The 27,671-nt window shown below is 33.6% G+C and overlaps 1 protein-coding gene across 1 annotated transcript; it reads left to right on the top strand.

Moving 5' to 3' along the window:
- The first annotated feature begins 1,442 nt into the window (after nt 1-1,442).
- On the top strand, nt 1,443-27,225 carry LOC128223154 (hormone receptor 4-like). The gene is made up of 7 exons (XM_052932438.1): nt 1,443-1,580; nt 9,470-10,461; nt 16,872-17,023; nt 17,612-17,673; nt 18,120-19,361; nt 22,705-22,870; nt 26,287-27,225. The coding sequence occupies exons 2-7, from the start codon at nt 9,476-9,478 to the stop codon at nt 26,484-26,486; spliced, it is 2,808 nt and encodes a 935-aa protein (XP_052788398.1). The 5' UTR covers nt 1,443-1,580; nt 9,470-9,475; the 3' UTR covers nt 26,487-27,225.
- Nucleotides 27,226-27,671: the final 446 nt, after the last annotated feature.

The following is a 27,671-nucleotide window of genomic DNA, read 5'->3' as shown; positions in this document are numbered from 1 at the left end:
GCTTTCCGACACCGTCATCGGAAGACAATGGCAACAGCCAAAAGTCGGGCGTAAGTCTTTCATGAACACCGGGAATACTTTGATGACAAACACCAAATAGCAACTAGCAGATATTCCCTTAAACAGAATTTTGTAACCAAAAATGGTTCTATTTTCAATAGCTTTACAAAAGTATTTCGGAAAAATAGAGCATTTTCTGTCACAATTTAAACGATTATTATCTATCTATCTAGAGCTCTATATTATTGTCGATGTTTTCATTTCTGGCCCTTAAAAGCGTGAACGAGTCCCTTTTCCCGTTGGAAATAAGTGCTTGCACTTTCACGGGTTATCCTTGACCACAAGGTCTAAAGAAATACATACATACATAGGTACGTACGTACGTACGTGCATGCGTGCGTGCGTGCGTACATACATACATAATCACTTGAGGCTTGAACAATGGGACCTGATAGATGGCCAGTGGATCTATCGGGTCCCATTTCTCAAGCCTCAAGTGATTATGTATGTTTTATTTTAACCAAAGCAAGTTTGTTTTTATTTAATCTACATTGTACGTACAGGGTGTATTGCTTGATTTTATTGTAATCATTGCAAATATAATTGAGTGTGTGTTATGTGCATATAAAGGTCCCCAGAAATCACATGGAATCATCAGGCCTACAAGGTTTTGAGGCCCTAGCTACGCCCCAGGGACCCTACACTTTTTTGCTGTAAAGTGGATTGTTTTCGTTATTTCCTAAAAAGTGTGCATTTACTTGATCAAACATGTTAAAATTCGACCGTTTTTTTCTACATTAGTACTATAACCTGAAATAGGTCGGGTTGTCACAGAATCACGGTTCTCCAAAATAACAAATGGGAAAAGGGCTCCCCCTCCCCCTCTTTTTCCATTCCGAGATGTTAGTAGAAACGAAGAACCTTTTTTGCAGAACAAGACTATTGAAAGGCTCTCGTGGTTGAAAAAGAAGCAATAGTAATGTAATTAATGAAAATAATCCTTACCACAACAGTCAACGCGAAATATTTAGTTTCAGTGACTTTACAAGAAATTGAAATATGCTAAAATCTGCAGCATTTCGTAGATTTTGAAAGAGGTACACCAGCCCTTACATTATCTTATGCAGACAAATATTCCAGACCCCGATTTACAACATAACTGTACAATAAGTGCGGTCGCACTATCATCACGTTGGTGGGAAAATACAAATACGCGTGCTGTGCTATTTATAGAACTTATGATAGAAACAAAATAGTTCCCACACTAAGACGATATTAACAAACAAAACAATCAACATCTTCATTGATTTTAGTCCAAATAAATCAAATGTTGAAATATTTTGAAAACCATTCAAAACATTAATGATTTAACGAAATACAATCAATATTTTTTTAAGGTCAAGGTGTAGGTCGCGGAAGAATATTTTAATAGCACATGCTAAATTTAATATCACGTGTAGTGTCTGGTAAAAAAATGTGTATTCATTCAGAGGCAGCAACGCTTTATTATTTGTTGAAATGCTACTTTAACAGACAGTTTGTTTTAAGCATTCTGGAAATATCAACGTATTCGCTTTAATGTAAGTTTGTGTTTGCATGTTTTTTTTTAGATTTATTTCATTTTACAATAATTATTAATACTATTATTATTCGATTTGCCAAATATGTACATGAAATTAAGGTTACGATCTGTACATGAATGAATTTTTGTCTATTTGATTTTGGAAACAATTATCATACTGTTTCTTTTCGGTCTGTTGTTGGATAATGGGATTTGTATTGTTGATATTCATAAGTTTGCTATGGCAATTTACACGTGCATTTAGAGTTACACATGTACATGTTGGTCAACTCAAGTTAATCAGCTCGAGTTTAGGAAGTCTAATCACCCCATATGATGGTGCATATCTACTTATTGCCATATCAAAAATAATAAAAATAAAAACTATTGTACAATTTTTAATTATTCATTATTCATACACGGTTGTATTTGTGACATACACCTGATCATAATAAGTGTAATGTATATTGTAAGAATTTTATAAGTAATTATATCAGTTTTTATCAGTTCATTAATGAGTAAGGTGTAACTGTTCACAAAAAATGACAGTTTATATCTTTTGTACTATACAAAATCTGAAAGTAGAGCTCTGAGCCGGAAACCCCTTTTTTCAGAATGTCCAGTTGAAATTCATCTTTAAGTATTCTCAAATTACTGTTTGTTATGCTGGGTTTTGGACAAAATGAAATACTTTTCAGAACACAAAGGCTGGGGTGAGTTTCCTGTTGGCTCAAAGTGGCCTACACTTATTTTGTAAAAAGTAGAAAAATAATTAAATGCAAAAAATAAATGGTAGAACTGGGTCTACATTATATTAGTGTCATATCTTTTTCGCCCAAAGGGTGAGGAGGCTAACACCCTCAGCTCTGCCTTGGGATTGAAGTTCAAGATTGTCTGAAATAAAGGGGTATCAGTGGAATCTGCTTTTCTAATTTTGTCCAGGCAAACTAATGCAAATTCTTTTGTGAAAAATCCAAACCAGCCTACTGGTAGTACAGCAATGTTTTTTTCTGACCTTTAAGAAAATGGGGCCAGGGCCCTTCAGATTATGTAAGAAAGTCACACTTAATGTAAACATAGCAATATATACAAGATGACATAGGGAATTAAAGACTGCTTAAAGTGACTTGTATTCCAAATTACACCAGTAGGCTATGTGAGTTTTCAACAGTCCATTGATATCATTTTAATGGACAGAAGTGATGTAAAATATAACTTTATAGAGAAATGTCAATCAAATTACAGAGTGTGTAAATTGGTCTTAATATCTAGGACAAGTTCCATAACCAGTGGTTGAGTCACTCGAGAGATATCACCCTATAATGATAGAAATTACCTAAAGTTGGTCTTGTCTGATCAATATTATGTAAGAAGTGTTAATTTGTCATTACTTTATTTTGTTAGAATGTGTATCCATGGCAGAATATCTCGGTCAGGTTCGATATTCAGCCATGTATATACAGTGTCCCTTTTCTAAATTTAGCGAAACATATACCACCAGGTATATAGAAGGCCACATTGTAAATATGTGTGCCTACTTACAAATTGTTGTTATGGTTGAACTTGTAATTATGTCATAATGTGTTTATACCTTCTCTAAATAAAGATATTATTATTATTATTATTATTATTATTATTATTATTATTATTATTATTATTATTATTATTATCACCAAACATGGTGTCCTATAAAATGGGTGTTTTTTTGCGACAGTTGGTGCTTTTTTTTGCATTATGAATTATAAATGGCCCAATTTCTGCACCATTTATGGCACTGTACAGTCAGGGCAATTTTGTTGAGCTGGCACTCTGTCAGTTTATGGAAAAAAGTCCATGACATATATAAAACATATTTAATGAATACTTATCTTCCAGTCACTGTACTTGAAACATTTCATGACTACATATATAGATAGTTTTCAAAAAATTCATATCTATTGATCTTGACAATATTCTATCATAAACTTGTATCCAGTTATTTATAGATGTGTACTTTTTTGTTAGAAGTTTAGTAGATAGTTGATAATTTGTAGGCTCTCTGATATTGGCATAATTCACTTCCCTTCTTATATTATATGTCATTCTAAAACTTACAATATATACACTATACATGTATACCTGCATGGCATGGTGCACAAAAATGAGCCCACATGTACATGTACCTGTACAAGTATCGTTGGCCACCTCTCTATTTGTGTACAAGTAACTTGTTAGTCCATCTTGACATGTAACATGCCAATCTGGTTGACCTGATAACAGAGTGTCTTAATAGGTTATCATCCAGTGTACCTTGAGCCAGTATAAAGTGACCAACTGGTAATTCCTGACATTAACTATAAGGGTGTTGGTTTCTGGTGTTTCCTGACAGGGATTTTGAGGGAATGATTCCTGTCAGGGGCTTAAAGGGTGGTGATTCCTGTCAGGGGCCTAAAGGGTGGTGGTGGTGATTCCTGTCAGGGGCCTAAAGGGTGGTGATGCCTGTCAGGGGCTTAAAGGGTGGTGATTTCTGACCAAGACATTTAGGTAGTGATTTCTGGCAGGGATTTAGAAAATATTTTTACTGTCAGGGACTTGAAGGGTGGTGATTCTGTCAGGGGACTTTTTAGCAGATGATTCCTGACAAGGGCTTTTAAGGTGTTAATTGATGACAGGGACTTTATTGTGATGAATCCTGACAAGGACTTTCAGTCGGGGGATTCCTTACAAGGACTTTCAGGGGGGATTCCTGACAAGGACTTCCAGGGGGGATTCCTGACAAGGACTTTCTAGGGCATTCATTCCTTATAGTCACTTTAAGAGTTCAGCTATACTCAACAGATATTTTTAATGTGGAATATTCTGGCAGGTCTTCTACAATTTTTACAGACAGGGACTTTGAGTACAATACTGAATTGTATATTGTAGTATTGGATGTGTACTTGCCCAGATAATTAGTTCATCAAAGCTGCATTTAGTTATTTAATCTTCATAAGGAACAGTCTGCGAAATAACCCATGTGCCCGATGCCCGGGGCAAGTAAAAATCCTGCCGGGCAAGTAAAAAATCGTATTTGCTTGCCCGATCGGGCAAGTAAAAAAAGAGAACGAAATCGTTTATCCGAAAATCAACAAACAAAGAAAATACTCTAAATTTGATGACGTATTACTCGACTTTGTAAAAGTCGCTAAATTTGATGACGTTTTACGCGGTCTGTATCGACTGGTACACTTACTCCGCAGTCCGAATCAATAGACGCTTATAACTATGCGTATAAAATTGAAAGCCGATTGGACGCTTGATTTAAACCAATCCGATGCAAGCGTTATAAAGACAACTTTGATGTGATCTTTGCTTATATTTTATTTGAAATTTATTCGGGCAAGTGAAAATTGGTCCGGGCAAGTTAAAATTGCCAGGGAGATGCCCGAAAGGGCAAGTTCATCTGAAAAGTTATTTCGCAGACTGAAGGAATGATACATAAGTTAGAATAATGACTAAAGTTAGGAAATGATGTTTTATGAATACCACCTATGAAATCAGTTGACAAATATTTTTTTTTATATTTCTATATAAATAAATATAAGCACATGGATGCATTATCAAATGGATAATATTAAGGAAACCTTCACAAAATGATCTTTTCATATTGCAGTAATCACAACTGCTCCATCAGGATATCATGGCGCTTGGCCTTTTTAAACATAATTGGATATAATTTTTCAATATTTTCTCACGTATGATAAAATAACAAAAAAAGAAAGAAAATTGTCGAAAACTGACATAAACTTGGCATCGATGTGTACAATGCATTGAAACTTACTAGCTGAAGTACCACATAGTTTACAATTTATTTAAGTTTAGCAGTTATTTCGTATTTTTCCATTAAAAAAGATTACTGGGTATGTCTACCAGGTGGAATTTATTCCTTATGCGTGATTGGCTAGTGTTATCATATGATATTACCGAGGTAGGTGTATAGCTTAATTATGTCACCCGATTAGTATAAGCCTTTGTAGCTCGGTGAGACGCTGGACTTTTGGCGACGCGGGTTCGAACCCGGTCTCCGACACAATTTTTTATTTACATTTTGGTACTTTTTTTACGATTATGATATCAAAGCGTAACACATTCTATTAGATAATTGTCCTGAGATTCATTACAGAAAAAACTTTTTTTGGTGCCAATCTGTGGTACAGTGCCTTTAAGAGTTAATTAACTCTTTTAGGGTTGAATAAACGTTAATGACCCTTTTGAAATGTATAAAAGAATACACAAGTTTTTGTGTTTAAGCATTCATTTTCACTATTAAAAAAAAATCAAAATCATAACTCATTTTTCACCAATACCATTTTAAGTACATGTTTATTTTAAAGTCTGCCAAAAATTAGGAAAGGAAATTATGTACTAATTTCTAAACTTTCTCTTATGAAATCTTACATCTGGGTCACATATGCAGTGAGTCTGAATGTCTGAAGCACATGTTTATAATCATTTGTAAGTAGGCACACATATTTGACACACAGCTCTTGACACTGCCCTTGAATGCTGATTGACCGACTTTAACATAATATGCAGTTACAAATATAATGGTGTAGACTAGATTATCATGGGACTAACATTGCCCTTGAATTTAGATTGACCCACTTAACATACTCTTAATGTACCTTAACATACTCATAATGACCGGTATTGTATAGTAGTATATTATAATGGGACTATCTGAGGTTGAACCTAATCGTGACCTTCACTGCCATTGGCTATTTACTGTATTAAGTTCACACACACTGTTCACGGTCTAGTTATTATTTAGTTCAAGAATGTTCCTCTTGTTTATTTATATAAAAAGTGTATTTTACTGAATGGTGTAAATGTAGCCTTTGATCATTTGAAGTAATCTTTTTAATTGTTTTATAAGCTCATCATATTAAAGTTCACCATATTATTCTAATGTATGGATTTAGTGAATGGAATAATTCAAATATTAGACTTTTAATAGTTCGTTGTTACAGATCTATATATACGACACCTGCTATAAGAACAAGTAGGTTGGTCATTTATAGATACCAAATTAAGTACATTTGTAACACTAGTTATTCTAAATTATTACATTTGAATTAACCTTTTATAGATCCATCATTTGAAATCATGATTAAGTGATCAAAGTGCAAGCATTTAAAATTGATTCCTTCACTGTTATGATAAAAACATTATATAATATTTAATCTAAACATTTCAAAACTCATTTATCATAATTTTGATAAAGTCTGTTTTATATTTTTCTAAAAAGACACAGATGATTTCAAAACAAATGCAATTTAGGTTTGAAATTCACAATATTATAAAGTATCTCTCATACCGATTTCAATTTAAAACAATGTGTTCAAATTAATGAAGGTTATTATTTATGAACATTTTGAACAAATTTTCTTTTTATAAAATTAAAGACTTATAAATAAATTATTTAGCTTCAATACCTCAGACAAGCTAATTATCCCTTTGATAAAGGAATTTAACTTTTAAGCTTACAGCAGACCATTTTTTTGTTTTGGTATGAATTCCCTTCAAAGTGTTTATTCCCTTCAAAGTGTTTTAAAAGAAAAAAATAGTTTTAGTATGTAAAATGAAGGGGATGTTAGTGATTTGACTAATTTAAATATTGTACAAGGTACTAAGGCATTTTATGTATTAGATTTTCAATAATTTGGGGCCTGATTTTCAATTAGTAACACTTTTTACAATCTGAATTACTTCAGGTCATATATTTAAATAATTAAAAAGCAAAAAGGATTTTTATCTGAACTTCAAATTAATGATGACTTCTTATTTTGAGTATTGAAGTTATGCATTTATATTTACCTTTTCTACTGTCCACATGAATATTGTGCCAAAATGTCAACTTTTGGATTCCCAAAGGATCACCCCCTACTAAAAGATGAAGAGAATATATAGTAATGGTAGGCATGGTGAGCGGGTGACATTCCTGACTTTTTTGTTCCGAATATAACAAAACAAGTTTTTAGGTATTAATTTCAAACCTCTTACACAGATCCTATGAGGAGGAGGAGGGGGTGCATGGGTGGTGGTGGGGGGGGGAGAGGGCATGGGAACCATAACTTTTCATTGAGAACATTAAACTTGTGACTTCCCCTGCCTTAATATCAAACTCTTAAGATTTGTTTGTACAGTCGGGAATACATTGTTTTTCAACTGCTTCTTGTTCAAATTTCATTTGCTAAGGACCCAAGAAGGTAAGAGGGCATGGTACACTGAAATTTGGAATTATTTAGGTCACAGACTCTAAAATCGAAGGTATTATTTTTAAGGCCAGATTTGATTAGAAAATGAAGGAGTTATAGAAATGGAAGGAGTTGAGGAGGTTTTATCACCAGTCCCATAAGAACACTTTGAATAAGAGTGATAACATATTACCAAAAGAACCATTTTCAAACATTTTGAGCACCAACATTAGTTTGAAATAGAAAACAGACTAAAAGCATTTGCCATTTTAGTGGAATCAAACCTGATTTTGTATGCCCAAGGGTACTGAACAGACTAACTAGTTTAGATGAAAAAGACAATTATATAAATATAAGATCTGTTCTACTTGAAATTTTGAGAGTGAAATTTGTTTTATTAATCATGCAGAAATATGCTCAGCAAAAAAGGGTTATGCTATTAGGCTATATAAAGAAACAGGCATTTGGTTTGTTATTGTTTAATAAATATATAATTAGCCAGATTTTTAAAGTCTGGGTTATTGTAACATTGGCGAAAACCAGGCGGCAGGAAACCATTTGTAGGGGCGAGTGTTGTAACAATTTTGTGTTAATAAGTGTCATAAATTCAACAGATTTTATCTGATCCTGGTCAGCTTAGTGTTTGCCTTACATGTTCTGCCTAGCAGAGGCGCTAGATTTTTAAAATATTTAGTTACTTGTTTGTGAAGAATCATTTCTTATTGCTGAAGATCATGATTCTTCATGATTAGGTGAATTGCTATAACTGTGCATTTGCATATAGCCTACTACTGTTTGCATATGCAAAATAGCAATTTCAGTGTCTAACCTGATTTAAATGACGTCACAATATCTCGCAGTGATTGACAGGTCTTTTTTTTTACAGTTGCACCACTTAATCTCAAAGCTGATGCAATTTGGGAGAGGCTAACAAGTCAACACTAAGTCGGTTATAATTTGTTAAGTAATTCCTTTTTGAATAAGAATTCATGGTCTCGTTGTGCTCCGCTTAATTAGGTTACTTATTTACAAAGAAATTACTTAATAAACTCTAACCCATACAAAATATATAAGACCAGTGTGAATTTGGCCTTTTAAATGGCCTTGTAAAAAAACTAGGTCACTAGGTCAAATTTTGATAAAACAACATTAGTGTTGAAGGTAATCTTTCCTATAACAAATACATCGCATTCATCAAATCTTTAAGAGGCTCTGTTAGAATAGTTTTGTCAGCACGATATTTATGACCTGTGAATATGAGCCATCTCGGTTCAAATACTAGCATGGACCAGTTTGAATATCATTTGCTATGGGTCAGCATCTTTTGTTTCCTCTTTTACCATCCATTCTGCTACAAAATCAAATTTGTCATGATTAACAAAAATGGCTTTAATGCACTCCTGCATTAGCCCCTTGTAAAATATAAATTAAAAAAAAAATTGTTTTGATTTTTTTCATACAAGGAATTACACATCACTTTAAGTTTTAATTTAAAGGCTGGTACATCAAAATATATTTTGTGTTCTCTAATCTATAACAATATCAGTAACTACCACCATTGGGCATGTCTAGTTGAGTGTACATGCAATAGTACATGGAATCTTTTCCGGGTTTGTGGAAGCTGTTAATTTGCATGGAAAAACGTGTTTCATGTGTTTACAATATTTTCACAAGTTCATCCTCTGTGTTTCAGATAAATATGACTTCTGTAGGATCAGACCATCACCATGGCAATGATGACAGAAAAGGCAGTTTCCTGGACTTTAAATTGAAACGCCGTCGTGTGAGTGAAATAGTGTCCAGTGTGGAGTCTGAATTGACAGTCGCATTCGATTTGGAGGTACACAGCAATATGAGTAGCGAAAGTGGCTACGGGTCGCAAAGCGAAGGGACGCCGACTAGAGTTCCTGTCCTGATTAGTAAAGGAAATCAAAAACTTTCAAATGGGGAGGAAGACTTAAACGGGAATGGTTTCATTTTCGGAATGGAAAACTTAGATGGCATTACTAAGGCTCACATTGCCAAAATGAAGATGCCACAATTTGGAAACCAACTAGTCATGCCCCCTGTACATTCAAGGGCGGATGGTACACCAACAAATATGCACATGGGAGTTGCATACCTTGGTTTGATGAAAAATGTGGCCCAGCAGGGCCTACAGGACGGAAAAGATTTGAAAATGGGTTTGATTCCAATTGTCTCGTCAAAAAAGGGTATGATACCTTTAACCACACAAGGGCTTTCTGCTTGTACAGGGTCGGATATGCCGAAAGGTGTTCAGCCATTGTTTTTTACTTCAATGCCAAATGGATTCATGGTAAAACCAAATGACACCAGTTCAGAAAATGGAAAAAAGTCACATCAGATGGAAAGCACACTTGGAAAGCACAAGCTGAGTCAGCCAGATTCTAAACCCTGCAAAAAGTTTTTGACAAAAGAATCGGAGTCTGAGTTTATCGAGCATTACACCAATGGGATGTTTGAATATCTTGGACATTTAGGTCGTTCACAATCATCACATGCATGCTATGTATCAAAGAGCGGTTCATCTTTTGACACAGAACGAAAGTCGGTTACGAAAGAAAACATTGCCGACTTGACATATGATAACAAGTACCCCATGGTATGCGGGATATGTAACGATCGCGCTACGGGGCTGCATTACGGGATCATAACCTGTGAAGGGTAGGTGTTGATATATTGACTATTATTGTGTCGTTATAGATGTAATCTTTTGAACAATGTATGCTCAAAATGACTCATTTTTGCCTGTTAATTAGGGAAATGGTGTTTTTATAATGATTGTTATAGCCAACCTTTTTTTTCTCTTTTTTTTCCAATTTCTTACTTTCAAAAAATAAATGAAAAAAACAAACAATTTAGAAATAATTAAAAAAGAAGTACAATTATGAATATTTAGGTGACCATAACTTATAAGAATCAGTTAAATTTGCAGACCTGTACTGTTTGCCTTTTTCCACATTTATTTGTGAACTTGTGGGGCCACGGCCCTTTGACTTGTGGGGATGGTGACAAAATGCCTTAAATCGTGAATTTACTCTTATTTATTTCAAACAAACAAAAGCCCCCTCTTTATAGATTATGGGTATGGAGACTTTTGACAGAATAAGAATGATTTTAACATATTTGTTCTACTTAGTTGCCTTGTTATTATTTTTTTTTAGGATAGTAAATTTTGAGTCCATTTTTGGTCAAAAGAAGATATTTAATCCTTATTATCAGTTGACCCCCATCCCCCACACTTGTTTTGCCATTCTTTACCCAGCTTCAAACCTATTTTACTCTTAACTTAAAATTGTATCTTTCCCTCATTATCAACAATTTTATCTAAGACTGTTTTATTTCACAGCTAGAAAGAGTTATGCTAAAATAAAATGAAGTACCGTAACATTATAAAATAATTTTAAGAACAGACATTTTAAAGTGTAAATTTGTTCAAGAATTATGTCAGTTTAAAAAATCACACATATAAAGGTAAAATACTTAAGAATAAGATGTTTCTTTAATACACCACCTGGAGATATTTGGGTGCTTTTCAAAATAATGAGGCTTTTTCTATTATCTCTCCTAACTTTTATTCCTTTCACTTTTGGAAAGTGTTTGCAAGCACATTATGGGCCAATTAATCTTGTGAAAAAAATTGTTGAGTTTCAAATGGATGGCTCAATCAGGAAAAAAGTTGTGTAAGAATATGTTGCTCAATTTGTCCCCTGTGCACCCAAGAAAGTGTGACATTTTACATGAAGACCTTTATTCAAATGTGTTTTATTTTTTTGAAACTGAATGATATAGTATTTTGTTATTGTTTTTTTATGTTACTTAACCCTTTCTCATTTTAAAAACATACTTCAATTAAAAAAATATGTATTATCTTAACCAAATTTTAATGTCATATGACGGACCCCCATTCATTTAAAAAAGAAGAATGAATATTCAATTCACATTGAGAACACTACCATTCCATTTAAGCACTATTTATATTAAATTACTATGTTATTTCAATAACTTTAACCTGCCAGCTTTATATAAATAACATTGTTCAGGGTTCGAATTTAACTTTTAGGAGCACTCGCATAATTTTGCGAGTGTATTTTGAGGAAACTCGCAAAATGAAAAATCAACTTGCAATTTTATTATTTGCTTTATTTCCTTATAATATTGTCTAATTAAAGTGGAAATTTACACCTAAGACATATTATGAATATTAAAAAGTATCAATCTTGAGTGACTCAACTACTAGAACTTGTTGATGGCTTATTCTATTTGGGGGTGGGGGGGTCGGAAAGACTCATCTGATGCTGGCAGCTTTTTGATAACAAAGCTGTCCAATAATTTGACATTGTTCACTCTGTGTATTTAACCTCGCCATCGGATAATTTAATACCCATTCGACAAGCACGCTTCAGATTTCATTAAGCCTAAAAGTAATAAAAACAAAAACATTATAAATTTAAGATAAAAAAAGCAACAGTTAATGTAGCTTGGATGCTTTGGGACATGAAATATATCGATTGACGAAGTCTATTCATTTTGACAGTTGGGCAGAGATTCAAAGGTTGATGGGGTTTACATAGTGTGCAAAAGCGCTAAATTTAGCCAATGATTGAGCTAGGTGATTACATCATTCTTATTCACTTTGTATTATGCCTCTGAGCATCCCGTAAAGATTCCAGATAAAACTCGGCCTTTTCCATACTGTGAAATCATTAATGTTCGTGGGGCATTAATGTTCGTGGTTTTCGTGGGTTGGGTGATCCACGAATTCAAGATACCACGAAATATAAATCCTTTATTCACTTTTTCAATTGTCTTGTTACGTACATACTCTAGTATATTATTTACAGAGGTCGCAGTATACAGTGTTAAAACCTGTCTCACTGTATAACTTACGATCATTATTCTGTTAATAGATATTATAACTGGCTTTAACAAATAATGAACCAAATCAATTAAATGTGTTTTATGCAGCAAATGGCAGTTATAAGCACGTGTTTAAACGTGTGCTGTTAATGAAAATCTCCAAGTTTACAAGATGTGCGTGATGAGTGTCTGTACTCGATTTTTTTATTTAATGAAATAATTAATCGATTACTAGTAAATTGAAGGTTACTAAGCACCGAACGTGACAATATACGCACCTTTTCGGTGTTTTCACAGTTTGCAAAATTCTTAATTGGCATTCAATGGCTTCCCCTATCTGTATTTATGATCAGGGTACATCTTCTTTTATTACCTTTATTCCCAATTAAATCGATAAGTGACATGGGTATATGCACTAATTGGCATGTCTTACCACATTAGCGAGTGTCATAAACCGAGTGACGTAGAAGACGAAAATAACGGGCCAGCGCATGGATATTATGCAGACGATCTAGGACGATCGCATCTTCGATTTTTTTTTCAAAAATGAAAATCCACAAATTAAAGTACCCACGAAATTGTTTTTTTTCGGCAAACCACGAAATTTCATGCCCACGAACATTAATGATTTCACAGTATTTGTTCTATTTTTGAAAACTTACTAGAGCATGACTCCGTACTGTCTTCTTTATACTGGTGTAAACATGCTACTTATAGGCTGTTTACACTCGACTACGTAGCAGAGTTAAGTTCATGTTTATTCTACTTTTCTTTTAACATTTTATGTTCTAGAAAAAGCCACTCGCAGAATTTTGCGAGCTTGAATAAAAGTCACTTGCAATTTGCAAATGTCGCTCGCATTTTGCGAGTATGCGAGTCTAAATTCGAACTCTGTTCTTTTATTATTTAATACATTATTTTGTCCGTAACTCAGATGCATGACTTATTACCCCAAAATGTCCCCTGTGCACCTTTTCGGTTGTTTGTTGTCAGATTTCTATAATTTCTTCAATAAAATTATATTCTGCTGTATTTCCCAGAAAAAAAAGTTACAACAGATGCAAAAACAGTTTTCAGCCTCTCGCATACAGAGATTTGAAGCATCTGCATTGGTTTAAAGCAATATCCCCTGTGCACCCTGTTTTAGCAGATTTCAATAAAATGTCATAAACTAACATATATGGTGCTATTTCCACATTCTGAGAAGTGTGTTTGTTATATTTAGGCATCACTTGATAGTTTAGCAACTTGATGGTAAGTGTGTTATAAATACTTTTAATTTATTATTTAATTATAAAGCCATTAAATGTTTACTCTTAAAGGTTTATTGAATTAATTTAAATACAGTTTCAGTATTGAGGCACAAAAGATAACATATTTTGTTTAAATATTCTATTTTGATTTTATCATGACAATTTAAAAACATCAAATCAAATTGAAATAATTCATGTAATGCTGTTATATGTTCAAGGTATTATATGCTTAAATTAAGTGCACAGGGGACATTTTTTTTATATGGATAGCAAATATACCAGATTATAATTTTGTATGTAGGAAATAAGTACCCTAGTTGAAAAGCTTGTAGTTAAGCTTCCTTTTCCAAAGAGATCACATAGAAAATATGAAAACAAATGAAGAAAAGACTGTTGAAAACATTAACACAATGAAGTCTAGGAAGCGCAAGAAAGAATGACTTAGGAAAGATCAAAAGTTGCAGAAAATGTATGGCAGAGATTGAGATACTGAGAAAAAGAGCAGAATTTGCCAGGTATTGCTCAAATGCTAAGAAAGAGGACAAATAGATCCTACCGTAAATGTATATATTTTACAAATAAAAAAAGGAGAAACTTAAGAAGCAGAGGCAGAGAAGAAATAAAATGAAGCGAAATGAGGAAACAACAAAAGAAAATGACAGACAGAATAAAAGGAGAAAGGTTAAAATGAGAAGGTATGAACACACACAGTTAAAGTAGCATCAGTTCAGAAAAAGCACAACATGCAAAACAACCCCTTGGCTTCGGAGGGAGTCCATGGCATGGGCCTCCACAATTTACAGTCTGGTAAAGAATGCCACACCAAAGTGAAGGTCTAAATATAAGTCATGTTGTAGAAAATTACACAATTGGTTATGTCTGTCAGTCATAGTCATAAGAAAAGTTGGCCCACCAACTAAATCAGGAAAAAATTATAAAGGCAGCTATAGAATACACAAGCAATGCTAAGAATATGTGGAGTTGCAAGAAAAGTCTTTTACAATTTGAGTGCCTAAAAATGGACCAAAGTAAAACCATGTCAAAGCCAGGTGAATTTAAATCCTTGTGGAAACCAAAAGTTGAGAATTTTCTTGAATTTAATTCTTGAATAATGCCTAATAAAAAAGATACTATTCTATTGAGAAGGACGCCAAAGGTAAAGAGGCATCTTTTAAATTTAGACATGTTCACAAAAGTTTTTAATGGTAACAGATGCATTGAGACCAAAAACTTTATCACACTCTGTGGACATATTTTATTCCATTGTTTAGAAATTTAATTTTGTAGGCTCTAATGTAATCTTTCAAACATTTACAGTATTGTTTCAAGCTTTACTGAAAGTACAGTTCCTCTTATTGTAAAAATGTTCACCAAGAATAGTAAAGTTACAAAAATAATTACATTATTGAAAAATATTACTTGCATTATGATTTGTCCCCTGTGCACCCTTTCAATTACATAACAAAGTACTAAACATATATGAATTCTAGTACTTTATATTACCATTGATGATATTTTCTTATTTTAAGACTCAATATGAAGTAATGAATATATATATATATGATTGTTTGCTGTAAGTTGTTCTCTTAGCCACTATTTTCCATTTGCATCATAATACATGTTGTTGAATTTTGAGGAAATTGTTGCGAAAAAGTTATTATAAATGCATATTATATTGGCTTTCAATATGTACTGTCCCCTGTGCACTGAAAAATAGTTCAATTTTGAAATGAAAAATTTGGCAATTCTTGAAATTTGGTATGTGGTCTATAAAGATGCATAAGGTGAGGTTAATGTAGATTATTCCCTTATTGGATTCTTGTTTTAATTACAGTAAAAACTTTGAGAGGTAACAATTTATTTTTGGTTTCAAATTTAGACAAAATGTGTTGAATTTTTTTTTTTCTTAAACAACTGAGTTATTATGCACATGACTACACACAGGTACCAATTACTGATTATATAATTCAGAAAAAGCATATGATTTATGCTTGGTTCTTGTCATAAGACACTTTTTATAAATCACCCATATTGTAAGAAATGTTCCCAATATTTGGATTTAAGGTCAAAATATTTTTTTATTTGTATTTCCTGATACTTTCTTAAAGCTATTTCTGTGTAATTTGAAGTATTTACTTTCATGTAAAATAGGTGACAATTATGAAAACTGGGTTTGAATTTTCATCCCCTATGTCACACTTTTGCCTCATTATTTTGAAAAGCACCCATTTATAGTCTTTTGAAGTTTGCACTGAAACTATTCAAACCTATTTTGTTGACAATGCATGCATTCTTCAGGAGGATATTAAATTTATATGAAAAATCTACATAATAAAAAAATACATCACATATATAGCCATTTATATAATTTTCATTGCATGTTCAAAAAGTTAATAACTCGGAAAATCATATGAATGTTGATATTTGAAATACGCCCAATGCAATTTTATGTAACAAAATGTTCTAGTTTGAAAAGTTCATGTAGTATATTGCCACTTATATAAAGTCACTTAAAGAGACTCGGTAAAAAAATATTCTGGTCATATTTTTATTTAACTTTGTTAAAATTTAATTATTTTACTTGTAAACAGGTGCTTTTATGAACAATTGCCAAACAGCAAATGACTGATACAGAGTTTTGGAAATCCAATCTAAAAATAGTTTCATTTGCTATAGCACTAATAACATATTCTAGCAAAATATCAAGCATTTTTAAATAATTATTATCTATAGAACTCTAATGATGATTGAAAGAAGGGATTTTTTAATATGTCGCTTAAAATCATCCCGATCCTTTGAAAGGTGATTGAGTTCCTTTAAAAGTTCCAATTGTAACAAAGCTTGGTGCAACAAAAACACAAAAGAAATATCTATGACATAACTGTTATCCTTAATATAATCTTATTATCTAGTTTTATACCATGATTAATATGTATTTATGTAAATATTCATTCTTTCTAGTTGTAAGGGATTCTTCAAGCGCACGGTACAGAATCGGCGCGTGTATACGTGCGCTGGGAGTGACGGGGAATGCGAGATAAACAAGACCCAACGGAATCGCTGTCAATATTGTCGCTTCAAGAAATGCCTGCAGGCTGGAATGGTCCTCGCTGGTATGGATATGTTTTTTAAAATTTACAAATTCAAACGTATGATTTGTAAGAGTAGCGAGGTGTTTTTAGGTTTTTGTTTTTTTCATGATCTTTTTCGTTTATTCAAACAGAAAGTACAAAAAATATACACAAAACATGCAAAGTAACATTTATGCAGAAACGTTTTATACTTTATCGCTTTAAATGCTGAACAAATGTCTATGATTTCAAAGAAAAGAAAATAGATGCAAGTATATGACATATTGTTAATGTAAGCCTAAAAGGAACATTAGAAATTGGAATTTTGAGTAGAAAGCTAGAATTCTTACAGTACAATTTGACAATTTCTCGTTTAGAAGCTTCAAATACTTTGGTATTCACCTTATTTTTAATATTTTAGACAAAGTTATAATGGAATTAGTAATGCATTTGTGTTAAAAGAGATAAATGATGCATATAGTTGGTCGTGATAAAATCATTCGAGGAGTGCTTGGATGTTTTATTCAGCAGCGAGAAATAGTATGTATTCTATTCAAGTTATATTACAACCTGTACTTCCCCATGAAATATATATCAATGATTAAATGACCATATGTGTGAATATTTCAGCTGTGCGTGAGGATCGTATGCCAGGGGGACGTAACTCTGGGGAGGTTTACAATCTCTATAAGGTCAGTGACCGCAGACACAATGTTTTTTGTCTTTTGTGCTAGCCAGTGAAGTCAAGAAAAATTAGAAAACCAACACCTTAACCACTCCCCCACAAGGACTTATACAATAGTTTTGAGTACTTCAAGCTTTTAACAAGACACTGATAACATGTCAATCAACCAATCACGCAACAACAAATTCTTAAAAGCCATACATGTAGGTAACACTATTGAAAAATATGGTCTTCAAAGGAGACATTTTAGCAAATATCAACATTTGCTGAAGGGTTCTTACAGTAATTATCTTAGTTTTAACACACCTTTTTCAAAATACAAAGAGAGCATTTTACAAACAATGAGCAAGTCCCTTTTAACATTTTAACATCGTACCCAGCTCTAGTCTTAGTCCTCACATACTCTGATACATTTAACTGATAATATAGCTGAATAAGTCCTTGTTGTTACAGGTGAAATACAAGAAGCATCGACGTAGGGACGAGACCAAAGTCAGTAAGGAAAAAGTAGCGTACATTCACAGACAGGATCATCAAATAAAAGTCGAGCCAGTAAGGTCTCATGTTCGGTATGAAAATGTGCTTCATGTGCCCCATTATGGGGCTAGTCGACCAGGGGGTAACAGAGCAATGAGCGTCGGCTTTTTGGGTTCACATGTCTCATATTCATCAAATGGTTTGACCAATGATTATACACCATTGTCACAAATGCATATGGACACCATGGGGCCATGTATGACGTCAAGCACTGACAATCGTTACCAAGGTAGAGCGCAATCGATGGACACAGATTTGTTAGTTTCATCGGGTTTGTATCCAAGAATGGATCCTCGGATCAGGAACAACGATATAGACTTACAGAGCTGGTACAATGCGGGACATATAGCATCAGATTCTGCTTGTGCCATGCAGGGTGATTTTATATCTGCTAGTCTCAGATATCAAAAGGATACGCCAAGCCAACAGAGCTTCAATGAGGACATTCAACAACGTAAGCTTGAACTGTTTGAAAACACTCTTTATGGTTACAAACCAAATAACAATCAATCCTCAGACTCACAAAGTTCTGAGAATGCTTTTACATACTTTGTGAACAATATCCAGGAAAGAAATGAAGAAAAATCAGAAAAGGCACTCTTCCCAATATCAAACACATGTAATAAGTGTTCACATGATAAAACAAGGTTCTGCAGGTGTAGTAACTCTCAAAAAGAGGATCATCATTCAGTGCTTCGCCATACATTAACTTGTCCCGAGGAAGAGGCTGAGAAACTATTTGCACAGTCATCATCTCAAATAACATCCTGCTTAACGGATAAACAATCACAAAAACTATTCTTGACGAGTGAATCTTTGTCGAGCCCCATTCCCCTTATCGGAGACTTGATGAGGTGTGATATGAAACTAAAAGTCACAGAACTGTATAATATTCCCGAACTTATGGACAAAAAAAATGAAGATGTGACCAAAATTCTTTGTGACCTTGGTGACAAAGTTGTGGGAAAACTCGTTCAATGGACCAAAACTTTGCCATTTTTCAAAGAAATTCCGATCGAAGTTCATTCGGAACTTTTGTCCAATCGATGGCAAGAGTTATTGCTCTTGATTACAACTGCTCATCGAGCAATCTACGGGACCAAAGAAGAGACGATGTCGCTGGAAGGGATGTATTCATACAACATGGGAAAATTGCAGGTATTGCCTTGTACCTTATTCTATTTTTCCAGGGTTTATTTGGAATAATTATATTTCATTTCTTTTAAATCATGCAGTTTTCCACAAATTTCAAGGTACCTCTGGAAATTTCACCCCTCGTAAATAGGCTTTTGCATGTTAATTTTCCTCAAAAATAGAGGAATACGGCCCTCCTGCTGTTGAAAAACCCTGATATCACAAAACTATCTACAAGTATCAGCAAAGTATTTTGGTCTGCATCATTTGCCAATATACATCTCAACTTCTCAACAAATTGTTAAAGGAAAACTGTGAACTGTGGCATTGAAGTCATGAACATATCTTTCCTTCCTTAACTTGTTTGTGAATTTTTACATCCTGGTAATGGAACTCCAGCACTCACAGATTTCATTTTGGTAAAAAAAAAATTAAGTTTGATATTTTTATGTTGTTTTTTCATTTTAAAGAGTGCCAAAAATTCCATAACAGTTTTTAAGACTTTTTGTGGATTAATACATATTTAATTTTGACTTGCTTTTCACCCAAGTGGGTTGAGTTTCACTTTCTTGTGGCCTCCCAAAAAAGTCATGTATTGCAGTCTTCGTCGTAACTGCGTTGCCCAAAGCCCGGGACAAGTAAATACCGTTTCGGACAAGTCAAATTTCCCAGGTGGTTGCCCGAATGGGCAAGTGCATTTTTCCGAAATTCAGATCCCTCCGTTTTCAAAATTTCTTCAGCAACAATTCACACATCCTGATTGAACGTTATTATTATATTGAAATATTGGCTTTTGTATATTTATGCATGAACTGGTTATTTTAGGCAAGTAAAACTGTTTTTGGGCAAGTGTTTTTTTTTAGCTCTACTGGCCAAAGGCCAGAAGAGCTTATGCGATGGTAATGTGTACGTACATGTAGTATGTGCATCCGTGCGGTCGTGCGTCTGTGCGGTCGTGCGTCTGTAAACAATTGCTTGTGAACACGATACAGTCTTCAGTTTTGTTTGGATCTCGATGAAACTTTTACAGTATCTAGATATCCATTAGAGCTCGGTTCCTTTCGAAAACCAGCCAGATCCGCCCATGCATGCCTAGATTATGGCCCTTGATAGTATAAAAAAATGCTATTGTGTAAACAATTGGTTGTGAACACGATACAGTCTTCAGTTTTGATTATGAAACTTGTACAGTATCTAGATATCCATTAGAGCTCGGTTCCTTTCGAAAACCAGCCAGATCCGCCCATGCATGCCTAGATTATGGCCCTTGATAGTATAAAAAAATGCTATTGTGTAAACAATTGGTTGTGAACACGATACAGTCTTCAGTTTTGATTATATCTCGATGAAACTTGTACAGTATCTAGATATCCATTAGAGCTTGGTTCCTTTCGAAAACCAGCAAGATCCGCCCATGAATGCCAAGATTATGGGCCATGAAAATTTTAAAGAAATGCTTTCTATTTTTAGCCAGGTCTGCATGAGCGAATTCTATTTTTAGCCAAGTTTACATGTATATGTTAATTCAAGTCTAGAGTTAAGGGAGACAATTTGCAAGTCTAGGATTTTGAGAGACAATTTGCTTTTTGCTTCTGCAGTTGATTTTGTGAATTACTCTGCCTTGTTCTTGTTGAAAGCCCAAAGGCCATTTTTTAGCTTTAAGTTCTGTAGTTTGCGCATTCATCTTAACAAAATTGATTGTGAATGTTTAAGTTATGCACCTGGTGTCATTACTGGCCACACCCAGGGTTCACAGGTTTGGTAAACATAAATCTGGAAAGGTTTGAAAATCTTTTTGTGTGTTCGTGCATCCATCTCAGCACAATTGATTGTGAATGTTTGTTCAAATTGATCAATGTTGTCCTAGGATGCCCTTGACTTTGACCTTTTGACCAACTTTTTTTAACTTTTAAAACTACAGAAAATTTTACTATGAGTACAGTTTTGAAAGCATTTTTTTTTTTGTCAGATGACTTTTACTTGGCACATATTAAAATAGTTCATGCAACTAATCTGCTTACAATACTTTCTGGGCTCAGATGTTGAACGTGCTACGTTTTCAGGTAACCCAAACACAAAACATAAACTATATGTCTGTTGCCTTTTACCCATACATACATGCTCTGGATTGATATGACCACAAAAGCCATGCCAGTAGAGCATCGGCCCTTTTGGGCCTCTTGTCTTCAATTACTTGCCTAAAAGGACAAGTGCTGAAAGAAAATTAAGGTAAAGGCTGGTATTGGTAACGGTTTTTACCCGAGACACAGATTAGAGCATGATTTAAATCAGCTTATCTGGTATTTGTACTATGAGTAAAAAATAAGTTAGCTGAAGCCCGTTTTAATAAGATATTTCAGTCCTAAACCTTACGCTGCTTAAGAATGCTCAGGTACACGTGTTATGTAAGGGGCAGAATAAATGCTATAAATGTCCTTACAATCATTTTATCTAAACACTGTTAATGCCCAAAAATGGGGCTAAGCCTGGAAAGTTACAATCCTAAGCCTCATCATCGGTATTAAAATTGGGACCTGCCTATTGCAACCTAAAAAGTCCCTTTAGGTAGAAGTCAAATTTATATAATATTCACAGTGGAATCCAAATGTGCTAACATGACTTCTTGAACTTAATAACGTGCGTTGAAAATCATGTTGCATTGACAAAGTCATTCCCCACGGCCAATCATGGTGTTTAAAGTTCATCAGCAATTATCAACCAATACCGCAGTGAATATTATCAACCTCTGCACACGTATTCAGTTTCCAAGGGAAAGATAAAAAACTATGAAAAATTATTGCGAAATATCCAATATTTTTTACAGCTAGCTGTAATGACTTTGAAAATACTTTTGCTTTTGCGTCTTTATATTTGTTAACATTAAAACCAGGAGTGTTTCTTAATTTCTACGATAATTGGATGTCATTAAAACATTTAGAAACATTGTTATTTTCTGGCATCAAAGAGAGTTTCACTTGTTATCTGCTGAATATGACATGTTGTTTTGGTTTGACAGAATAATTTGTTCACAAGCTTTATCATGTGGAATATGCCTGCAATAAGACATGTCTTGTCTTAAAAATTTTTTTACATTATTAGTTGAAATTACCTTGAAATTATAATTGTACATTAAAGGTATGGTTTGTGTTAAAATGTGGGTATATATCTTTAGAGCTGGTATGGTCATAGATTCATATAAATAATGATATCAAACTTCAAGAAAAAATTATAAAATTATAAATCAAGTATTCCATGCTCTATGTACAGCCATGACAGAACTAGGTGCAAAAAAGGGCGCTACAGTGTTACCTTTAAAAAGAAAAATATCATGACCCAACAACTATATAATTGTTATTTTCTCTTTCAGTACTATCTAGAACACCTATTCAAGCGTGAATTTACGGAGTCGAAGTTGGATGCGGAACTAGGAGAGATAATGCGGCACATAACGACGCTCATGCAGGCGTTCGTTAACATGAATCTCACGCTCCAAGAGTATGTGTGTCTACAAGTGATTCTTCTCCTCAACCAAGGTGCGTAAAAGATGTTAATTGTCGTAACATAGGTGCATCTTTTTAACTTCAATAAGCTGGTCTGTTTTTTTTTACACACAAAAAAGATGAGGAGATGTCTTGGTGGCTTTGGCATGGACATAGTTGGGATGCATAAACTTTTCTGTGGCCATAACCTAATAAATGTTCAAGATAGATATTCAAAACTTATTACACAGTTAGCAGTGACAATACACACTCGTACAGCAATGCCCACAACACTTGCTTCATTTATTGTGGAGATATGCCTATTGTGCAGAGCACAGCATACAGCCAGCTCAGTTCAACATCAAGGTTGAACTAAGAGGTCAAAGGTCATATGACTATAATTAGTGTCTGCTCCATATCTGTTGAAATATTCACCATATTGAGACGATGTACATAACGCATATTACAACCAGCTCGGTTCAATGTCAAGGTAACATTTTGAGGTCAAAGGTCATATGACTATAATATGACTGTTTTTCGTGTCCGCTTAATATGTTTTGAACCCCTTGAAGGATTTTGAAATAACTCACCACAAAAGTTCTCAATATTAAGACAAAGAGCAAAGCACACATGTTTCAAGGCCACACATCTCTGGAATCCCTTATAGGATTTTGAAATTACTTGCCACATATGTTCACCATGTTGAGAAGATGTGCATCCAGCTTGGTTCAAGGTTAAAATCAAATTAGAGGTCAAAGGTCATATGACTTAAGAATTTGTTCAACTCCATACCTCATGAAACCATTGAAGGATTTTGAATTACCTCGCCAAAGATATTCACCATATTGGGATTATGTGCAGAGCGCATGTTACACGTAAACAAAGGTCACACTTTGAGGTCAAAGGTCATATGTCACACGTTGAGGTCAAAGGTAATGTGACTTTAATATGATAATTATACAGTTGTTCAGCCTGGAGTTGTTCCAATCTATTACAGTTTCTATGACATATTATTTGCAAACATTAAGTACAGTGTCTAGGCCAGGTGTCCCTAGTTGATGATCCGTCATCATTGTAATGTAACATCAGCATACAGAAACTGCAGTGTTCAGCAGACAATCAAACTCAATGAAAATGGAAAATACTGCAACAGTAGATACTTTTTGTGTGTGTCCTCCTGTTTCTATTTCAAGCGTTCTATATTTTTCCATACATATATTTTACTATTTCTCAATGTCAAATATCGTGGAACTCACACCCACAGGGGAAGACATCTGTTTTTGATTAAAAAAACAACCATCCTGTTTTACTTGGTTTTGTTATGAACCAAACATAAAACCAAAAGATATTTGTCCATCTATCACACCAATGGACATAAACTTTATCCGGTAAACATTATATGCTATCACCCTCCATGACATCTGATATTTATATAATATAAAGAATCTAATGAAACATTATATGCTATCACCCTCCATGACATCTGATATTTATATAATATAAAGAATCTAATGAAACATTATATGCTATCACCCTCCATGACATCTGATATTTATATAAGATAAAGAATCTAATGAACCAATAAACAGATTTCATGAACATGATTTATCCATCAGCTATTAAATGCTGTTGCTAGCTAACAAGGGAGCTAAGATAAATTACGAGCTAAGATAACTTACGTATAAACTGACACTTCCTGCATCACCTTACCCTCTATTTTTGTAGATGAATTGAACCAAGACTTATAAAATCAATACTTTTCTCAAAATTTCTTTACATGAGAAAAATGATTTTAAGTTATATCATTTAAAACTGCACTCTCACAGATTGACAGTTTTGACATTTTTTTTTAGTTTTTGTTTCAGAATCAGCTGATTTTGGTATGAATAGCTTCAATGCAGTCATATAAGATAACTCACAATAGAACAGAACTTTATTGTTTGACAAACTGCCGAAAATTTCATTTTTTATAAAGCCTTTATATAGGTAATGGTTTTAGCCATAAAACATCGATTTTTGAAGGTGAATATATAATACTGCAATCTGATCTTTTGTCAGCAGTCTTATATCATTCAGGTTTCAAGGCATTCACACTCAAATTGGCTAATTCAAAGATCAAAAATAAAAAAAAGTTGTCAAAACAGTCATTTTGTGAGAAGGCAGCTTTAAATTGAAAAGACAAATAATTACAAATATATGACAGCTTTTATGTATGTTTATGCAAGCAAGGCATAATTCTTATATAGATATTAAAATATCTTAATGTCCCAATAAATGAGTGCATATAAGAGACGCCTTTTATTGTAATAGCTCATATTGACCTTGCCATTTGGTTGTCACGTTCTTCACCTTGGAGTTCATGATTTTTCATCTGATGAAATATACCACCCTGAGTCCTTCACATTGTGTGCCCATCTGTTATTATTGAGATCGTTTGTATAATAATAATAAGAAAGTTAATCTGTCTGTTATCAACTTATGTAAGAATTTTTCTATTGATAAATTGTATCCTCAATTCATACTTAATATACCGGTAATAGATACTTAATATTATATTACACATCTCCTGAGCTTCTTCTATTTTAACAAATTTAAACGAGTGTGAAAGTTATGAAGTTAAATTTGTTTCACGTTCAAAACCTGTTGGCTTGATATTGCTTGGCTCGATTTTAGTCTGTCATTTACGTACGAAAAGCGTAAAAAGTATATACATGGACGAGAAAAAATAGTAGAAATAGCATCTGACTAATAATTATGATGGTCAAGTGCAGTAAATCCCAGTCTCAGGTAAGACTGTGTGACATAAAAAATGACCTTTGGTCAGTGGTCAGATATAAATTATAATGCCAGGCACAGTTCATTGGTGATGTTTATGATAATAATATTATACTTGTGTTGTTTGGTGTACAATATGGTGTTTTTGATACTTATGAGTTAAATTTTGAGTGATAAACCTTAACATGTAGCTACTTACTAAATAATGCATTTATAGACAATATTAATTACTGATAACAAGATTGTAACAGTGTATTTAAAAGCTGAAAAAACACAAATATTAAATGACTTATGGGTCCTAAATGATTAACAGTGATCAGTTACTTTCAAATACCGTATGTTCTTCACCTTTCTTTCAAATTTAACACGGTATCCTCCATAAGAACCATTGTTTTCGATATTTATTCAAAACACAGTTGAACTAAATGTGGTAATGCTAATTTGTGAGTAAGAGTGCATCTTTAATAAGAAAATCTTGAAACATTGTTTTATTTGTTAACCAAAAAACTCTGGGGGCAATTTCAAATGAGCATATATATGATCGGGACCAATGAATAGAAAAATGTATAAAAAGTTAAAAAATGAATAATTCAAAAACTATCATCATTGATACCCACAGAGCCTATGGTTAGATCTAATGAATACAAATGTTTGGAAAGTACTGTATTTTATTTTCAAACTGTTTTTCATTACAGGTGAGGACTCGGAGGTGGAAGTTGTGAGCAAACTGCAGGATCGGTACTGTATCGCCCTGAAGGAGTTTGTCAACGAGACGAGCCCTGGTCAGCTGAAACGGTTCTCCAAGCTCATTCAATGCCTACCCCAGGTTCAGACAGCTGCTGCTTTGCTCATGAACAGCAAAATGATCTACATACCCTTCTTTCTCAATTCATGAACAGGCTGTCATTAACAGCAATACGATAAATACTACTCTTTTTCTCAATTCATAACAAGATGTCTTGAACAGCAAGATGATCTACATATCCTTCTTTCTCAATTCATGAACAAGAGGACATGAACAGAAACACCTACTATTTTTCATAATTCATGAACAGCAAGCTGTTGATCATCTATCAACAAAAGTTTTTATTTCTCAACTCAGAAAGATGATTTACATTTTCTTTAACTCATGAACAGCAATGTGATATCTATTCATGAAAATCAAATTACACATGTACATGTACATGTATAATCATCAGGCTAAATACCTTCAACTCATGAACAGAATTTGTATGCCACAATCCATAAACAGCATGAATCAAGAACAGCTAGTCTTAATGTAAATACTCAGAATTACTTCATTTTAAAAAAAGAAGGTGATTTTGCAACCTAGATTTAAAAACATGCTGTGGTTATGAAGTGTGTCAACTTGTCGTTGCTGTTGTTGTTCTTGTTGTTGTGCACAATTCAAAGTTAAGTTTTATCATTTTAACCTGGGTATAAAGTATGAATTCAAATAAGCAGTGTGTTTGATATAATTCGCTTTGTAAGCAATGATAAATATCTTAACCATGTAAACATAATTTAAATTGTTAAATTGGCCGATTTTGTGGTGCATAAGTGAGTACTTACTTCAGAACATAAGACAACTTATACAACTGATATAGTAAATAACTGTTAAAAAGGGAAAAAAAGTTGAGGGGATTTTGCTGAAAGGGAGGGGGAGGGCGGGGGCAGATTTTTTCCATCACCTGTTTATAAACTATTGGCTGTTTAACAAAACAATCCTGATAGATTGTCAACAATATTACCATTGGTCTGTTTACTTAAGTTGTGATAAAAATTTGTTTATGCTTTTGTTTGACAAGTATTTTTTTTTTCACAAGTTAACCATAAACAACAAATGTATTTCTGGGAAAATTCATCTGGCCTGATTATTATGAAACCTTGTTTTACAAACTAGCTATAATACTCAGAATTGCTAGTATGCCTCTTTAATACGCCTTTGTTCATTTGATTAGCCAATACCATTTCAGAAAATAATCATAACTAGTGTATCAGACATTATTCTTGGAAGCTTGAATGTTATTTTTGCCATATTATACTTCCTTGGAACGAAAAGAGATGGAAAGAATTATCT

Source organism: Mya arenaria, chromosome 17 (genome assembly GCF_026914265.1).
Source record: "Mya arenaria isolate MELC-2E11 chromosome 17, ASM2691426v1".
Lineage (NCBI taxonomy): Eukaryota > Metazoa > Mollusca > Bivalvia > Myida > Myidae > Mya > Mya arenaria.
The sequence above is the reverse complement of the archived record's forward strand: the minus strand, read 5'-3'. Positions and strand labels throughout refer to the sequence as shown.